The sequence below is a fragment of the Siniperca chuatsi genome, linkage group LG5, assembly GCF_020085105.1.
Source record: "Siniperca chuatsi isolate FFG_IHB_CAS linkage group LG5, ASM2008510v1, whole genome shotgun sequence".
In the NCBI taxonomy this organism is placed as follows: domain Eukaryota; kingdom Metazoa; phylum Chordata; class Actinopteri; order Centrarchiformes; family Sinipercidae; genus Siniperca; species Siniperca chuatsi.
Genome location: NC_058046.1, coordinates 26,911,987 through 26,931,453, shown reverse-complemented (window position 1 = coordinate 26,931,453; position 19,467 = coordinate 26,911,987). Strand labels below are relative to the sequence as shown.

At 38.9% G+C, this 19,467-nt stretch overlaps 1 protein-coding gene across 4 annotated transcripts in view; it reads right to left on the bottom strand.

The window, feature by feature from the left end:
- Window positions 1-19,467, bottom strand: part of si:dkey-215k6.1 (transmembrane protein 132D) — a 274,706-nt gene that overhangs the window by 115,874 nt on the left and 139,365 nt on the right. For all 4 annotated transcript variants that reach the window (XM_044195290.1, XM_044195291.1, XM_044195292.1 and 1 more), the window contains one exon: window positions 10,392-10,532. In XM_044195290.1, the coding sequence (XP_044051225.1) occupies window positions 10,392-10,532 (141 nt within the window). The remainder of the gene's footprint in view (window positions 1-10,391; window positions 10,533-19,467) is intronic.

The window sequence follows — 19,467 nt, the reverse complement described above, 5'->3', positions numbered from 1 at the left end:
GTGTGTTTGCATGGATGTTTGTGTGTTTAGATATGAGTCCATGCATGAAATGTAATCTATACCATGCATGTGTATTTACTTTACAGTCAGGATGAACCCTGTAATCCCATGCAGCATATTCAATAGATTCAGTACGTGTGTGAACCCAGTGCATGCACGCGTGTGCGTCTGCATGCATTCATGCTTGCATATACGTATGCACATGAGTCCGGCTTGGTGGGCTTTGAGTGTGCTCAGGTGGCCAGGGTCATTTCACTTACTGACAGAATGATGCTAGGCGAGGCTGTACACATAAACCGCATCCATATCTGCGAGGCCTAATTAGCCAGCCCAGGTCATCGCTCAGGACTGTGATAGTGTGGTGGAGCACATGAGCGCTCACCAAAAATCGTGTAATGAACACAAATGCTGCATTTAACCCACCGAATCTCGCATTATCCCAACTGTCTTGATGTCGTTTTTCCTGTAATTGACAGCAAATGCTTTCCTCCGGTTATATAAAATGTCTCATGACCTGGAGAATTACAGGAGTATCCTTGCAGAGCTGTTACTTTTCACTGCATGCGGACTAAGAGACACAGTAAATAGTGTTTTTGGGGACTGTCACAGGGATCAACTTACTTAATTGGATGACGGTATGAACTCAAGAGGAGGTAAATTATGGTGCACCTTGAAGACAAGCTGATGGATCCCAGCTGAAGTTACAAGGACTTAAATCAACTTCATTCTGATGACCCCTGCTCCCAAAAGTGTTACCTTGCAGGATGACAGGTTTATTTTAAGAAGCATTATTCACTTACAGGTAGCTGGTTTGCCTGCAGTGTCAGTGTGAACAAAGCTGCCACAAAGTTACATTTTTCCACTGTGGGTTTGGACCAAAAAAAGTCTTGGGGATGCATGTGTTGATTTTTTAAAACCTGAAGTTTTAGAAATGAGCTTTCTCTAGTGTACTGTACCAGCCCTTCTCTGCCCCCTCAAACATTTTCTTATTTTCTTTCTTTCTGCTTTTCCCTTTCTAACGTTTCCACTCCTTTGTGCTGTCTACCTCCAACTTAAAAGTCTTTCTTCCTCTTTTATCTTTCCTACCTAATCTCTCCCCTTGTGCCACACTTTCTTCCTCCCTCCTACTCCTTCTTCTTCATCCTCTTTCAGTCCATGGTCACCAACATTGTCCTCCTTCCTTCAACCTAACTTGTCGAAGCCCTGTTGATATTTATATTTACTTTAAACCCGGACATCTTTATATCTGTCACCCACAAACTCAGCTACTACAACTATAAAAAAAGAGCAAAAAACCACACTTGGGAGAATGAAATGTTTGTTTAGGACCAAAGTATTTTTCAGAGTCAAGATGTGAGACAAGACAAAAAACCCAAAGATGGTATGGCGTGAACACGCTAGAGTGAAATTGAAACAGAAAATAAGACCATAGAAAACAGAAGTCAATCTGCAAGCAATCTAGGAAGACAGGGGGAAGAGTGGAAAATGTGAAGGTGAAGATGAAGTAGAGTAAAAATACAAAATAGAGGAGGGAGAAAACCATTAGTGATGCTTCAATACACTATAAAGCATCGGAAACACATATTGTTTGAGTATATGTGTTCATGTATGCACCTTTAGAGACACTTTTGGCCTCAATTATGTGTTGTGCAATCAAGGGAAGAGAGAAAATGGAGGGAAGAAAGGCAGAAAAGCGTGATGAACACAGACCATTATCAGTGGGGTGGTCATTTCCTCTGCTCTTCTGTTAAAGGAACCCCCACAGACTTTTAGTATGTGTGTGTGTGTGTGTGTGTACTCGCGCTATTATCCTTGTGAGTTTTTTTAAATATATATTTCTTTCCAGCGACCAATCTATACTCAGAGGTCGGGGTGTTGAAATACAGTGTTGGTGTTCGGGGGGCGCCGAAAATGTTTAGCAGTTTTATGAGACTGCTGTTAAAATTGCATTTTGGATTAGAAAGTTTGTTGTTACAGTTACTTAAAGGGTCAATACACCACATATTCCCTCACTTAACCCCACTGGTGCCTAGCCATGCAGATAGTATTGGTTTTATTTGCCCAAGATATCCGTTACCACCCAAATGCAATGGAGTCGAATGGAATTTAGTTTGTGGTGCTCATAGCACATAGTTAAAAAAAAAAAACAACTACATTTAACAAAAAAAGATTGACAGCAACATGTCTCTCCAAAAACAATGCCATGGTTACTCTGGAGCCAATCCACAGTCCCCTGTTTGCAGTTTCATTGGAACCTTTTTGTAGAGGTGTTCAGTACATGTTCGAACGAATCTTCAACAGCAAATCTTTAAACTGAACTAACTATACTGAATCACCACTGTCACTGAACAAAACAGTAACTATTAGCAATGGAGCTCCCCTCACTGGTGACTGAGTGTACCTTTGCCAGCTCAGCCATAATACACAGTATGTTTCTTCCTCATTAAAAGCTTATTAAAAGACTGTGAAAGCCACAGACACAATCATAAAGTGACAACTTATAATAACTAAAGTTGGCTGCTGAGCTACAGACTAAACGTACTACTGAATCAAACACAGTCAGATGATGTGTTCACTTACTGACTGTATTGAAGTGCCTTTGAACAGTGATGCATCCGCTTAGCTTAGGAAAAGAATGACTATGAATCTTTGAACTGAATGAAATTATTTGTATTAACACAGTGATTCATGATTTCCACCTCTACTTCTTTGTACCAAAGAAATAGTCCCTATAAAAACTGTTTAAAATGAGGTACAGAGCAACCAAGACATTGTTTTTGGATGCTAAATGCTTATGAATGCTCTGCACCCCGCAAACAAAATTCTATTCAGTGCCATTGGAGGAGAGTGGAGGCAGAATTTTCAGAGACGGATACCTCAAAACCTGGGCAAATAAACCAAAACTATATCTGCATGGCTAAAGTAAAGGTTCATGTTATGGGTTAATGCCTGGCATGAAGTGTCATGTAATATGGTTCAGGAAAAGGTGAGGAGATAATGTAATCACTGAAAGCCACTCATGAGGAGAGACATTCAATGATGTGTGAGCTTGTGTGGTGTCAGGGGGTGTTTCTTTAGGATAAAGTAGGGCAAGTACTTTGGCCCTGGTTACAGTGATGGGACAGATGAACATGTCAGACAGAAGAACACACACAAATTGATTCTGCATGCTCAAAACATTAACATGCAACATATAAATAACTGTCTCTGTCACTCACTCAAACACACACACACACACACACACACACACACACACACCGCAATGAATGAAAATGGGACATGAGTGTGACTATCTGAAGGGAATTCTCCATTTTTCTCCCCAGGGACAAACACTAACAGTAACACTGTTGTGCTCTCAGGGCCCCTTTCTCTCTCATTTTTCTTGTTGTATTTCTCTGTCCCGACTCACTTTCTTTAACTCTCTCACTTCCCCTCTCCCTTTCTTCTTCTCTCCCTCTCTGCCATCTCTCTCACTCTTGTTGGCAGACAACCCTTTCTCTTTCTATTCTTCCTCCCTGCTGCTGTGTTTTTAATCCTTATGTGTGCCAACAGAGACTGCAGACATCTTGGCCCCATGTCTATGCTATGTGTGTGCGTGTGCTTGTGTGAGTGTGTGCATCCCAGGGAGACTGCCAGCACTCAAATAAAAGCTCTCTGTTAAGTTAGTTTGGCTTTACAAACGACTAAAACCATACAACACTTAACCCTGCGCCCCGCATCTTCCCCTCTTCTTGAGTGGATTTAAACATAAAAAACATCATCCTCAAACCTGTGCATGTATCTGCGTGGAGCTGGATTTGTGATTTTTGTTTTAAAAGTATAAGCATCCTTCAGAACAGGCGCAGGCTCCGAACATTTTTTGCAGGTCACGTACAGAAGATTGACTCGACATGATCTAACGTGTATGTGTGCATCAGAAGTGAAATATCTCCACTTCCCATGTTGGGCGACTGCAGTGTATTTCATTAAAGTTGATATGAGTGCATGTGTGTTGGATCTCTGTAAATAATATTATAAAGAGTACGGTCTAGACCCGCTCTATAGGAAAAGTGCAATGAGATAACTTCTGTTATGAATTGGCGCTACATAAATAAAATTGAATTGAATTGAATGTGTGTGTATATGTGGAGAGTTACATTAATAGTAATAATGATCTGAACAGGAAATCTTGTTGGGGATTTGACGCGCTACATGCCTGTCAAAAATGTCTACACTATTTCTCATAAATAAACACTGGGAACTCTGGGGGTTGTGTTTACATTGTTACTTTGGATTTTAGATTTTAGGATTGCAACATGCGCACAATTCTATTTAACACAAAAGGACAGTTTGTCTACAATAGAGGTCATGTTGGCACATAAGCATTTATCATTTAGAGGTCTGACTGAGTTTTGTGGTTTGTAAATTTGTCAGTGAGACTGTAGAACGTGTAGAAAAAGTTTTCTGCCCTGATTTTATATTTTAAAAAGAATTTCAATCAGCACGCAGAATGTGTAAAAAAAGTTAGTAATCAATGCCATAGTAATTTAAGTTTAGACTTGCTTGTTCACTGACTTGCCGGTTTGTATAAATAAAGCAGCCCATGAGGAGCGGTTAGTTTTGCCCTCATTTTAGCTCAGTAACGAATCAGAAATCTGATAACTATTTGGTTGAAAGACAGAAGACTTTTTTGTGTTTTACTGCGCAGTGCTCAAGATAGAAACGTATGCAGCACTAATGATAATAAATGCATCAACAGTGTTCAACAACTGTCACTTTGTTTAAAAATAGTGTTCATATCAAATTTTGAATAAGATGCAAAATAAACTAGCAACTCAAAAAATATTAGTTCAATGTCACAGTTTTTGATCTGAGAATGTTTGTGTTTTGAAGATTACAATGTTTTATTAAGCGCAGACTATTTAAGGAAGAAGTTGTGTTTTTTGAGTCTTCCAAGTCTTTAAGTCTGCTTTGTGTTAGCTATCCTTTAAACATTGACAAGGTGAAAAGAGATCATTTATCAAAGTTGTCCTTAATGCTTTTAACTGTATGAAAGATTATAAAAACAATCATTTGCAAATTGTTCCTGCTATGATGTCTAAAGATATCATGTTCTTTACATCTCAATAATTTAAAACAAATTGGAGGTGTGTTTATTATTAGAAGTTCAGGTCATTGAATGATTCATTTTATATGCTAGAAAACAAAGTAATAACCTTACAAGATGGAACTCTTAGCTGTGGCAATGCTAAACAGACATAAAAGATTTCTGTGCAAATGATCACACATCCTTTTAGGAGATAAAAGCTTGGTGTTTATTGCTTCAATACCTGGTGTTCACTGTTCAACCATTCAAAGACAATCTCCTCAAAAATTCCACTTTTAAAACAATGTCACTGCTTTCCTGGAAAATTGCTGCTATGATTTTGTTCCATCCCCAAGAAGTCGTCTAAAAATATCCACTTTCACCTTCTTTGAATGTTTCAAGTTACACAGAATAGTCTGGCAATCACTTTCTTTATATATACACACACACACACCAATTCATTTAATTAACAATACATGCAGTATTATATATTTGAAGATGGTTCAGCTACTGCAGGAAATAATATAAAATCATTAAATGGATTTTTTTTCAGTCCCTGTGGCTGCCACTGCAGGCAAAGTGCTCAAGATGATAAAAAAACTTCAACACTATTTAGCACACACACAAATACATACACAAGCAGATAAATAACATGTTCCAGTATGGATTGTGGGCAGTGAATTACCCCAGTTCTGGTATTGAACGAGGCCCATTAGCACTGTTAATCTATAGATCTAATCATGAAATAGAGCACTGCTCCCATTCTGGCAGCATCAGCCACACTCATAGAACATGGCACATTTTCCTCAAACAAAGGTCATCTTGAGCCTTTTCCACTTCTTGTTAGGTTTAATTGATTTAACTTGCAACGTAATAAAAAGACTGTAAAGAAAGGAGAAACTATTTACAAGTGAGACAAAACTTCCGAGAGGCTGTTAAAATGACTAACACTATCAGAAACAACAGTGAAAACTCAACTAGGTCAAGCCTACATAAGCAACACAATTTATAAATGGAAAATGAAAGAAATATCCAATACATTTTCTGGAAATAATACACATAGCAGGATTATACTGTATGTATTATAACATGATATTAAAATGATACTAAAATAGCGTGAACAGGGGCAGATAAATTAATAACTTGAAATGATAATCAAAATGAATTCCAACAAAAGACAAATCTTGCTGTAGGGCGCCTCAATGGCAGTGTCTGAGGGAGAGGAGACACACACATGCACATCCAAACATCTCATTATATTTTATTTTTCAGAGCACTGGTACACAGCGGCAGAAGGGCAGGGAGGCAGAACTAAGCAGAGTGTCAATACGCAGTATGGGGCTCTGTAATTACAGCTAAATGATATCAGAATGGTCAAATAGTGAGAAATACACAAATAATGAATAATTACAATATAATCAAAATCAATGAAGAAACAAATGAGAGCTGTAGGAGAGATTTGATCCTTCTGTGCAAATAGGGTGCTTTAATCAAAAAAAAAATTATTGAGGTCTTCTGGGACATGTGATGGTGGAAAAGTAATTACCATCATCAGTATCAACAATTTCATTCTTTTTTGGTCTTGGATAACTGTCAACCTACATACATATATACAAAAATGCTATATATGTAAAACCCACCTCACAGAAACAACGATAAATACATGCACGACCCCACGAAAACACACCTCCACACGCAACAAAGCCTACACACTTTGGTTCTAATTACTGCATAATACTTCACCATGCATTCCTTATTATACTTACGCATACATGGAACACATGTTCAACCATTCAGATCATATCATAGAATAACAAAAGGTAACAGGAATCAATTCACAAGATTACTTGTCAGAGGTAGTAATCATTCCTGCCCTCTCATTCATAAAAAAGCACACTCACTGTTTCATATCAACCAGAGATTAATACAGATTAGTTCTTTTAATTAGCCATCCCACCCACACAATCACTGATAAAAGCCTGTGATCTCGCCTGTTGTATGCTGGTAACAGTCTGTATATCATTAGAGAGGTAACACAGAGGTACTGCATTGAATCAGCCCTGCTTCTCGTGTGTGTGTGTGTGTGTGTGTGTGTGTGTGTTCTGCCCATGTTTGTAAAGGCCTGTGCATTCATGCACGTGTGTACATCAATACACTTGTATATGTGTGTGCTCGCTGCATCATAATCTGAGCTTTTCAGCACCGCTTTGTTTACAGTATCACTCTGAAGATGGCAGGGGTGTGTGTAATTGGATGTGAATGCGAAAGAGTGTGTGTTTGCATCTGTGATTCTATGTGTATGGTCTTTGTGAGAGCCATATCATAATCTGGTTTCTAAAGCATCACTTTCTGTGTTTACTCTGATGTCACTTTGATGAGTTTTTCCTTCACGGCAAGAAAAAAAAAAAAAAAAACTATACCACACATGGATACTGTACGTGCCAAAGCTCAGGAAAATAAGCTGTTGCATTCAGTTCAGGAGGTGGACCCAAGTGCAGACAATACACACAGAGATGTGGAGTGGAATGAACAAAAGATGACTTTATTTACCTACTATGAAGGAAGAAAAAACAACTGAGGGTGGCTGAGAAGTTCAAGTAAATGTCTAACAAAGAGTAATCCATAAGAAGTCCAACAAAGGTAATCCACAGGGAGAACACAGAGGCACAGGAAAAATGCAGGACTGACCATTCGCTATACCCCTTCCCCAAACAGTAATTGTCCCATCATAGCTTCGCAACCATAGCTAGGAAAGGCATGCCTGTTTTGAAAGTTGTGCATGAGGCTGTAGTAAGAACGATTCTCTCGATATACTGCATTTGCAGAGTTGCAAAGTACTGGTCTCACTTTAATGATACATGGTGAATAGGTCTATAATAATGTTGCAGTGTTCTGTTGTTGATGTTTGTTGTTGGTGCTGTTGTCGGTGGTATTATAGTTGTCTGTTTATTTATCTAATGATTGCTGTATGGCACATAATGAAATTTTTAAAGGACTAATAAATCTATCTATCTATCTATCTATCTATCTATCTATCTATCTATCTATCTATCTATCTATCTATCTATCTATCTATCTATCTATCTATCTATCTATCTATCTATCTATCTATCTATCTATCTATCTATCTATCTCTGTGTGCAAGAGGGTCGACCGTCAGTCAGAGACAGCTTTTTTAACCAATTCGTGGAACTAACGTTAGCTTAATTAGCTAGCTAGCAGCTAATGCCAGCGACAGCTGGAAAAATAGAAGGTTGCAGGCTAGAAATGAGAGGCCTGCATTTGTCCATCTCTGTCTAAAATCATGAACCCATTGTACCAAAATCTGCCACCATTATCAATGTAAACTGTATAACGTATGTGTCGTGGGAGAATGGAAAGCTTGACAAGCGTTGCACGGTAACTAAGGGAGGTGGGGCTTTGCAAATGGTCAAGTATATATATATATATATATATATATATATATATAGTCATACCTATACCATATATATATATATATATATATATATGGTATAGGTATGACTCTCTATGCCACTTTGATTTCCAAAACAACTATGATACATCCTGTACATACTCTACAAAAGACACTAGATTCAAAGTTTTAAAAACATCTGATGAAAACTTTTAACTGTCTTACGCTCTTAATTAGAAATCTTAAAGCTGTTGGGTCATCAGTATTATTTCCCTCTATACCACATTTGGGTTATCCGTTGCTGCTGATGCTGTCCATCAGTCAAGGCTAGACATTGCTAACGGCTAGCTAAGTGGTGCTAATTGAGCTGGGGTCCTGCAATAATAGTTTCATGCAATGGGAAGTCATTCATCAGCACTTTTCAGAACCGGGGGGGGGCAGTGAAGCAGGAACTTCAGTCACTCCAACATGAGGTTGGAGAAAGAGATGTATGGATAGACAGATGAGGTGAAATAGGAGAGAGAGAAAAGAGCTAAATGAAGACAAACAGAGACATATGAAGGAAAGAGGGGGAATTAACAGATCACATCCTGATAAAATAGCTTTCCACACTTCACTTACTGTATCTGTTTCAAAAACATCAGTGAACTTTTCAAAAATACACAAGAAAAAACTTTGTTTCCCCCTCGAAGGTGTGACAGTGATTTAACTGTGCTTCTTTTTCAAGCTGTCAATCATAGAATAGGCATCTTTGATATCATGGATATCTCAATTTGGAATACAATTCTTTGACTGTGAGCTTGCTTTGAGCTGTAACAGTATGTGAGTCAAACCGGTGGTATTTCCTGCATCAGGGCTATTTTAATTCATTTAACTGGTTTGCGTTGTGTTGTTGTTGTACCTCTACCATTTGCACTCAGTTGCTGAATCACCTTTTCTCTGCTACCCAGTTAACCTCAGTCTCTGTTTTTTTTTTTAAAGTGAGACATTTTTCTCCCCACATTGGGGTTTTGACGTCTTGCCCACACTGATTACATTCAATCTGTCTTTGTTACTTTTTGTATCATTGCTATACAACAACACGTTCATCCTAACCATGCACTGGGGTCAAGTACTGATCACCCATTAAAGTAGCAGCAAAATAAAAATCAGGGTGTGTTTACTCTGCTGTAGCTGGTTTTACCCTCCTGACACAAACTAAACTCACGCACACAAATCCACACACACACACACTAACATAACCAACCATACAAGGACGGCGCAATTACCAAGTAAATGGTAAATTTAGCATGACCCGTGGGTCAGTGCTTTCCACTGCCATTTCTCAGCCCACCGTGTGTATGTGTACTACATACATGTGGTGTGTAAACAGCACAAAATGGACGCCTGTAATCCCACAACCTCAGTCTATGAATTTGACACTCCTCGATATGCACATAAACACACACAAACACACACACCTGTAGTTCTATTGGTTAGAGGTTGGAGTTTAAAGGTCAAATCAAGAGCCAATCAGTCAATAGAGAGCAAGACAAGCTTTTCATGTTAAACTGTCAATGCAATTACATCGTCTATAGTGTTCAATCGTTTTTAGGACAGCTCGTAGAAAGCTTACATTAAAATTAAAACTAGAATCAGTCTACAGTAGAAGAGCCATCCAAGCTTGCTCCTTGCAAAACCAAATGTGCAGATGACACACAAATCATAAATGTTTCTTTTGTTCTTAGTTGCAGAAACTGTCACTGTGAAAAGATCTCTCTTTGCCAAAATGTAAGGTATCAACAGTTTTATGACCTTGATGCAGAATAATCCCAGACCTCCTCAGACATTTTATGCACCTCCAAATACTCTGTGGAAAAGGAATAAGCTACCCAGCTGCTGACAGAGGAGTAGATGTGTGAGTTTCAGTCCTACCTCTCTGCTGTGGAGTAGGCTTTTCTCTGACACATCACCGCCAACGAACTGCTTCCCGGTGCCATTTCCTGTTTGATCTCCCACGCGACGAGGTTGCTGGGTTTCACAGCCAGGAAGTTGATGCCTGACTGAAACCACACCCTGCAGAGAGGGATGAAGAAAGAAATGAAGAGAGAGAGAGAGAGTGAGAGAAAAAAAAAGAAAGCAAGGTTAATCTAAAGTTCACACAAGCACATCATAAACAAGCTGAGTTGTCACAGTGACAGTTAGGGGGAATTTGCTTAAAATTGAATTTGCTTCACTTGGAATTTCCCTGCCCCGATTTTCTCGCTGATTTTCTTTAATCCCTGATATGTGCCATACTCTCTTTGTCTAAAATGTCTTTTAAAATTGATTCACGCAGCATGGTGCTGCCTCCCACGTTCTGTTTTGGTGGGAGAACACAAAGGAGCGACAGGAGAAGCTCTTGTGAAAGTTAATAATTTTACCAGAATAAATGGTGCATGAAGGATGAATCAGATGTATGCTGAGCTGGAGATTATATCTAATACACAAAATGTGATTTTGTTAATGAGAAAGGCAAAAATGAAGGGTCAGTTTCTGTGATATGATTTGTGATTTAGTTTGTTTATTCTGCACTCTTTCTTCCTCTCTTCAGAATAATCTTTATCCCTTTTTCCTCTTCAAATATTTATTCTTTTCACCTTCACTCTCTTTCTTTCCTCAGTATTTTGCACAATATATACATTAAATCTCCTTCCTGTCCCTCACTTTTTGCCATCCTCTCCCTTCTCCAGTTTTCTTTTCTTCTTCCTCTTGTCCTGTCTTCCTTGTTTGTCCCCTCTTATCCTAACCTTCTTTCCTTTAATCTTGATGATTTCCTCCTCCTTTCTCTTGGCTTCAACTCTACCTACTTTCAAATCGCTTCAGTTTTCTATTAGATTTCATACCCCTTCCTTTCTTTTCCATCTTCCCTATCCTTCACATCCTTTCCTTCAGATGTCCTCCTTGTTTCTATTCCTCCATCCTCATCATTCCCTCGTCACTCTCTCTCCTTTATTTTCCTTACCAGGTCTCCTCTTTCATCTCTTTTTCTCACCTCCTCCTAAAACTTTTCTTCTGCCTTTCATCCATCCCTCTGTGGTTTCCTTCCATTCCTTCCACCCTCTCTTCGTTCCCTACATACCTTACTTCATCCCTCCCTCTGCCCCTCCACCATCCTTCAATCTCAATGCATCCTATGGTTAATCTCTTTATTTTCTTCCTCTTCCTCTCTCTCTCTCTCTCTCTCACTCTCTAATCCGTTCCGGTGTGTTTTGTTCTATTTATCACCTTGACGAGACCATCCCTCAGTTTATTAACACACTTTATAGACACTCACACACATGCATGCAAGCTTGTTTACTGCTTTACTTATTAACACACATACAATAGTCTCTGGCAAACAACAAATACCAACACAGACGTACTCTCTAATAAACTTTTTCCTCTACACAGAAGGGGAAAATATCTGCCAATCCTCTTTGTCTCCTTTCTCATTATTACTGTCTCGTGTTTGTCTTGCTTCATGTCTTGCCAAAAATTGCCTGCAAATATGTCATGGCAGTCCCTTGCCATGTTCTCTGTACATATGTTTGTGAGTGTGTGTGTATTTATGCACGTGTGTGTGTGTGCATGTGCTGTATAATAATCTAAACAAGATGCTTTATGGTGTTTGGCACAAGGGAACGACCCTCTTGTGAACCCACTTTTTTCCGTTTCACTCTGAACTCGCTGTTCTTGTTTTTCCTTGGTATATATAAGGAGCTAAAAATGTTCCCTGGTCGACCATTGTTGTGTGTTGTGTTTGTGCTACGGGTGAGAAAAATGAGGGAGAAGGAAGTATGAAGTTGCAAAAAGTACAGTTTTGCAAGTAAGGCAGTGTACACATTGTTTGAGTCTGGTGTGTGCTCATGTTCCCAAGTAAAATACTGCATGTGTGTATGTGTGTGTGTGTGTGCAGCGACACAGCATAAAATAACAGGCGGTTCCCTAAAAACTCCTCTTTTATAATTCAACAGCTGAATGTTACATAAAATGAAAGAAAACTCTGAAACTCCTTTTTGTCTCCTCTATCTCTCTACCTCACCCCCTTCTCTCTCCCATTCACTCTGTCCTCCTCATCAACCAACCCAGAATTGAAGATAATCCACATCAAAGGAAATTTACTGCACCCAGAATGTGGCAACAAAAGTGTGTAATGCAAAGCAATGAGTTAGGAGAGAGAGAGAAAAAAAACAGGGGAAATAATGTGAATTACAGAACAACATGAATGGAGTTTGAGGGAACAGACATGTATGCCTGAATACCAGCTGAGAGACATTCATCCCAGAGAATTTTAGTTGACAAGGTTGTGGCAAAGACAAGTCATAAATAAAACATGCTGAAAGTAAATAAATAAAACTTCTTCAGGACTCCATCAAAAATGTGAGAGCACAAACCTCATTCTTGTTAATGTAATATCAAACAATGCACTTTCTTGAGCACAAATCTTAAAATTCATAGAAAACACATTTAGAGATGCATTCCTTCAGAACAACCAAACCAGAACTCAAACTGTGACAGGCGTAACATTGCAACCCACATTAGCCCAAAGCCACCATTATTACAGAAAGTAGAGGCCTGTCACCAATTATTGCCAATGATTACAAGGGACATATTATCTGAAGAGTGACAACAAAACACTGCAACAATTATCTATGTCAGAATAGGCAGAAAATACCTATTTTCTGTGTAATTGTAAGGTATTTAAATTGGATCATTTCAGGAAAATACAGATCATATTGAAGGAGACCATAACATCAGGGTGCTTCCTTTTAATGTCACTCATGCTTCTTTCTTACAGCTTCTCTGCAACTATGAGACTGTCCTCACCAGAGGACACATTTGCAGTGTCATCAAATGCTTGATAAACCCTGCATTTTCCTGACAAGCGACTTCTGCCGTGGTGCAAGGGGTCATATAAAAAAAACTATGCTTGAGGTGAAAGGAGTTGGTCGTTGTTGTCATGGTACAGGGTACCATTCCTAGAGTTTCTCTCTGTTTTTAGACTAAAGATTATCTTGCTTGTGTGCTTTAAAACCCTCTGAATTCCTGTGTCCAGGCTCTACCTCACCTACCGACCTGTCTCCAACCCTTACCGGCTCCACCAGTCACTCGCCAGCCTGCCGTCATCGCCTAGTCCATCGGCTCCTGGCGTTTCCCTCTACACACCTGGTGTCGCTTCGTGTTTTATAATAAACTGAAGCTATCACGCCATCTCTGTGTCAGTCGTGCATTTTGGTCCAGAACCTCGGTGGAACCTAACAGTTGTGATGTCCTCTCCAGCAGAGAGACAAAGTTAGCGGCTAGCTTGGTGAACATAGTGGAGCATTTAGCATTAAAGAGACTGATATTTCCCTCAGGAGTTGGTGGAGGCCAAAACAGAAGAGAGTGAATATTGGAACTACAGAAACACAATTACAAGTGAATGCTAATATTGCTCTGTGTCTGCTGGACAGGCAACTGCTTGCAGGTACATTAGCCATCACAACTTTACAGGGCCATAATATGTCAAACATGTCCATGATATTGTGGATTTTTCCCCTAGGTGACCAGAAAAACTGGTTAATGCTGTTTTAACCATGACCACAATCTTTCTATACTAGTTTATCATGTAGATTCAGTTTCCTAGATAAGTCTTTTTGAGAACACAATGACAAATGACCTAGTTGTTAAAGTACGAGGACTAGCAAAAACAGAATGTATAGTATTTATGTTTTCAAACTTTTTTGGTTTTATGACTCATTGCCTGTGTAAATGCTAAAAAGACAAGTGACTTCTTTCCTTGCTCTTGCCTTAAGTCTGAAAATAGCCATTATTTCACAAAAAAAGATTTATTTCCAAGATGAAAGGCTTTTTTTTTTTGGCATTCCGTAAACAATCTTACAATCTTCTGTAAACTCATCAAAATGTACTGCCAAGGGTCTAAAACCCTTAAGTCAAAAACGAGTGTACTGATTCAGTCAAAAGGAAAAGTCATTAATTTAAAACAGAATGGGGCTTTCAGTCACAAGTGAATCTACTGCTTTTAGTGGTTGTCAGTTTACCCTAAAAATTCAGAGATGATGTTTGTGGGAAAAGGTAGATTGATTTTGCTTTTTTGCTTTGGACGATGAACACACATAACCTCAACACACACACACACACACACACACACACACACACACACACACACACACACACACACACACACACACACACACACACACACAGAGTCACAAATGTAAGAAAACACAGTGACACTGTTGTCCCATGGTGCATCTGTCAGGACTTTGGTGTGTGCGTGTCTGTGTGTGTGCATGTCTGTCAATAAGCAGGATGATGGACAAGGCTGCGTCCCTAAGCTGCTTCTGTCAGATCCGTGTACAGCAACAGAGCCTGACAAGTGTCTTTTTTTAGGTAATGCAGGAAGACAAGCAAAACTTCTCTCTATACTCTCTCTCTTTCACGTTGCCTTATTCATATCCCTCTGTATATATCAACCTTTGTTTTAATTTTTCATGTCAATGATGCTGCTCTGTCTTGAAACTGGATGACTGATCTGCAACATATTCTGTCTGTCAGCAGATATATTTACAGGTATCAGTTCTTGCTTTTGCTATCTAATCTTCTTTTGAAATAAAAAATGCCTCATTTACATTATAAATCTATGATGTTGTCAAAGCAACAATTTCAATGTAATACACTTAAAACTTTATTCACACAAGAAACATTAACTGGCCATCTATTCCTTCCTTGTTCCCTGGGCTACACTCATACATTACACACTTTCACAACTACAATCTGCTCCTGTTGGCCATTGAGTAGCTCACAGAGCATTACAATTGATTTTCTTTTCCTTTTTTTCTGGAGCAGTGCCTTGTTTATAGGCACTTCAACACTAGTTTTCCAAGTGGAAAAATAAAGAGTAAGCGAAGGGGAAAAGCAATAGGGCGTTATGCCAAAAAAAGTGAATAAAGTCTCCCTTTGCTCTTTTAAATCACAATTGCAAGTTTAAATGCAGAATGTGCTTCTGTCATTGTGATGATGTCTCTTTCTTTTTTGGAGTCATTTTTTACATGCCCCAGAAGGTCCCTTTACCTCACTTATGCAGATTGTACCTCTGCTGCATTTTGCCTCTTTCTCCAAGAGATATTTTAAAAATTCAGATTTTGCTCCATCTTTGGCTGCTGGGTGATTATGGTAAGAGATGCTATTGTGGGATTGTGGAATAGGTCACATCAATTAAAAGAAATTCGCCTTATAAGATTGACCAAATACATAGTTAATCCACATTTTTTAAAACTTTATTTACCACCAAAAAAACCCTAAAGTGACAAACGTAAGGGCAGTTGAATGGAGAGGAGGAATGAGAGGAATGTGAATGAAGCAATGCATATTTATAGCTCAGCCTTTCCACACAGGACTAGTGACCCAGGAAAGCAAGCAATATGTGCGTGAAGAGGATAACAGATTGTTCTGCTAAAAAGAAGAATCACTTAAGTCCAATTAATTCCCTTTACACCTAACCCTGTCCTTTAAATACTCTTTCCACATCCTCACTTGGTTTAAAACCTTCAATTCGCCAATGCGAGGAAAAAAGGAAAACGCTTTTATAATTTATTGTAGGTGATTGTACACTTGTCAGGAGATGAAGTCTAAAATTTGTATCTGCCTCTGGTTTACACACACACCTAATCATGATCACCAATACACACCCACACACTATCTCTCTCTTACACAGAAGCACAATCAGCACTGACACAAGGTCATGCAGACCTGTGAGTCACATGTATGACTGTGTGTGAGCAAATCACTGCAGTGTTAGTGTTAACTCTGGGTTTCCATGAAGAGAACCTGATGACAGAAGGACAGATTTACACTCAGAGAGAGAGAGAGAGAGCCGGAGAGAGAGACAGAGGAGGGGAAGTAGAGAGAGAGAGATGAGAGAGTGAGTGACAGGCAGAGAGGGGGGGGGGGGGGGGGAGTGAACATAGGGAAAGGAACCACAACCCAGAGACTGAAATTCATACCAGACTTGAGATATCAGACGCACGTACACTCTACTGAAGAGTTCAACTGTTCAATCCAGACCTACTTAGAACTTTGTCTTCAGAACCAGTTGACCTTTCAGCTGCACAGCTCCTGAGGTGATGAAGGGACAACAGGCTGACAATTTACCAGGCAGACTACTAATAACATAAAATAAATTATGGCAGATGGATAGCTTGAGATGGAATGCCTGGATGTCTAAAACACTCCAGTTATGCTTCAAAAGATGCTGGTGCTGTGGATTGTTCATGAATTGTGAGTAAAGGTTCTGTAACGCAATAAATTTAGGCAAGGTTCTGACCTGTTTTTTTATTTACGTACTGCTTATTTTTTTAATTCACTCTTTTTCCAGGAGAATCCATGTTCTACATCTTTAGTCATGCACATTATTTAACTGGTAGAAAGCAAGCAAACTTAGGTTAAATAGCTGTTTCAAAAACAGAACTTACAAAGTGCTTTACAGAGAGAAGAAAGGGGGACATACTGTAGAGATATAAAAGAGATAAAGAAGACAAGGGGACAAGGAGAAATGTGAAAAAGTGTTCAACCACAAAGTAAATGGATAGATGAATGATAAATTTTGTGGATGCCTACAGTGGCTTCCTTTCAGGTTCTTCTGAGCTTCATTAAAAGTACTATATTCTCTGAAACTCTTTGTCTCTACACCATTGTAACCTCTGTAAATGCCTGCTGTGTGGTAAATTTATAGACTTCAGGGAACCTCCCATTATAGCACAAGCCCTTATTGCTTGAGCCTGTGGGCTTTAAAAGGCTAAAAACTGACAGAACTCTTCTTTAAGAACCCAACTCAAAGGGCTTAGTAAGTCAATGAAGGTTTAATAGTGATTTGGATGTATTATTCCTAAAAGCATCAAGTTGGTAAACAATGTTTTAGGATAGAAAAGTAGATCTTTAGCCCTCAAGGTTTATGTGCTCCTCTTGTATGCATTATTTTGATGTTCTTTTCACTTTATCAGTTTTTCATGAGTGATTCTGTAGCAGAATATTATATATATATATATTAGAAGCAATATTTTCAAGTTAAAAAAATAAAAAAATAAATAAAGACCTGCAGCAAAGCTTCAAACCAATTCCCATCTGCAGACGATGACATTACAAGCTTTGTGTGCTCCAATCTATGACGGCTGCTAATGTAGAGCTACAAAGGATGTATGTACAAAGATGCTCCAGGTAATAACTTGTCTTGGATGTGAGACGATATTAAGAGAGGTTGTGTTAGTTAAGTATGTCACTGGTGTTATCACAAGGGCATCTCCTGATTAAATCTGGCTCACAGAACCTCCAGAAGACTCAGCAGTAAATTAGTCACTGTCAACAATAAGACATGGGCAATCTAAATCAGTTTGATGGGTATTGCTGTCATTGTATCACTACTATGAACAACTGAAAATATGGCCATGATGATTTGTAGGCTCTTTTTCATACCAGTGGCATATTTGTGCTAGTATTTCTTAAAACTAAAAGCACATTTCCTGTAAGTCTTAAAGAGGATGTTGTTGCTCACCCTCACCTTCCCTAGTGTCACTCTGGGTGTTTGTTTTCTCTTTCACCCCACTTTTCACCTGTTCCACCATCTGCTGTTGGAAGAAACTGACACTCTTTCTAGTTTCTCAACTCTAAACTAAATGAGGAACTTTAGGTTCATGTAACACATTCATGTTTCCACCTAATGTGAAGAACTGCAGCCCAAAACTAGAACTAAGTTCCTGCAGTAAAGATGTATGTAAAGCTTCTGAGTTCCTAAAAAGATTCTTGGAAAAGACTGTGTTTAAATTTCTGTTTGTAAAGCAAACCTACCAACCTCCTCTTAAATCACTCTCCCATTAACTGAATTCATCTTGGAGAGGTTAATTGCACGTCTCTCCAACTATAAGCTTCAAAATACAAAGCAGGGACCTTTGGTATGCACTTAAAAGTATACACATAAAACTATAGTTCCTCTGGTTTTCATCAATAAACAAACATTCCTTTTTCTTCTCTTGGCAGCTTGTTCTTTCTTTCCTAATACTATTCTTCTAGGTTTACAGTGATCCACAGCTCTGAGCCTTGCACTCAATACTGTTGGTTCCTTGTAATGTTCAAGGAATTGAAGCTTATTCTACAGTTCTCATTGCCATGCTGCTCTGGATGAAAGTGTCAGCTAAATGCCTAAAATGTAAATGCAAACCCAAAATGCATTCTTCTCAAAACAAAAGAGCAGATCCGGAGCCATATGCTATGCGTCAGTAAACGTTGCTGCATGCACAGCAGCAGATGTGTCTAAGAGGCAAAAGTAAAAGAAGACATACTGTTTGTCTGAAGTTGCTGTTGGAACAGATGTTTTGGGGTAAGACACGTTGGAAGGATACTGTAAGAGGCTCTGTGGACGTCCAGCTAAATGTGTTCATCCTGCATTCAAACTGAACCAACATTTCCCAACAACTCTTAAATGTAAGTAAAGCAGTGTAGGGGCAAATTCTGAAAGTACATTTAAACTCTGTTGTCTCTCAACTAAACAGTTACTCCAGTGTCTTGTACCATTCTGATGACTGATCAGAGAGCAAACCTTGCTAGATGATTCCTGCTGGGGTAGAAGCCAAAGCATAGCAGTAGTTCTGGTAGTAGTATGTAGTCAATATCTGCACGTTTGGATGATTGTTAAAACCTGTTGTTCAGCTCAGTGGCAACATCTCTATCTGATGGAATTCCAGTAAGAAAAATATGATTTCACATAGAAAATATTATTCATTATAAAAAGTTTGCAAAGATTGCCTATAGTTTAAATCGCTACCTTCATTGATAATTCATGACTTAAAAAAAACAGCACCGTCAATGATAAGTAAAATGGCAGCAAGTCTTTAGAACCTTAGACAGATGTTTAACAAAATTCAATACACCACCCGCATAGTCGTCAACACGGAGAAGCTGCCGTCATTGGATATGAGTGGAATTTAAATGAGTCAAC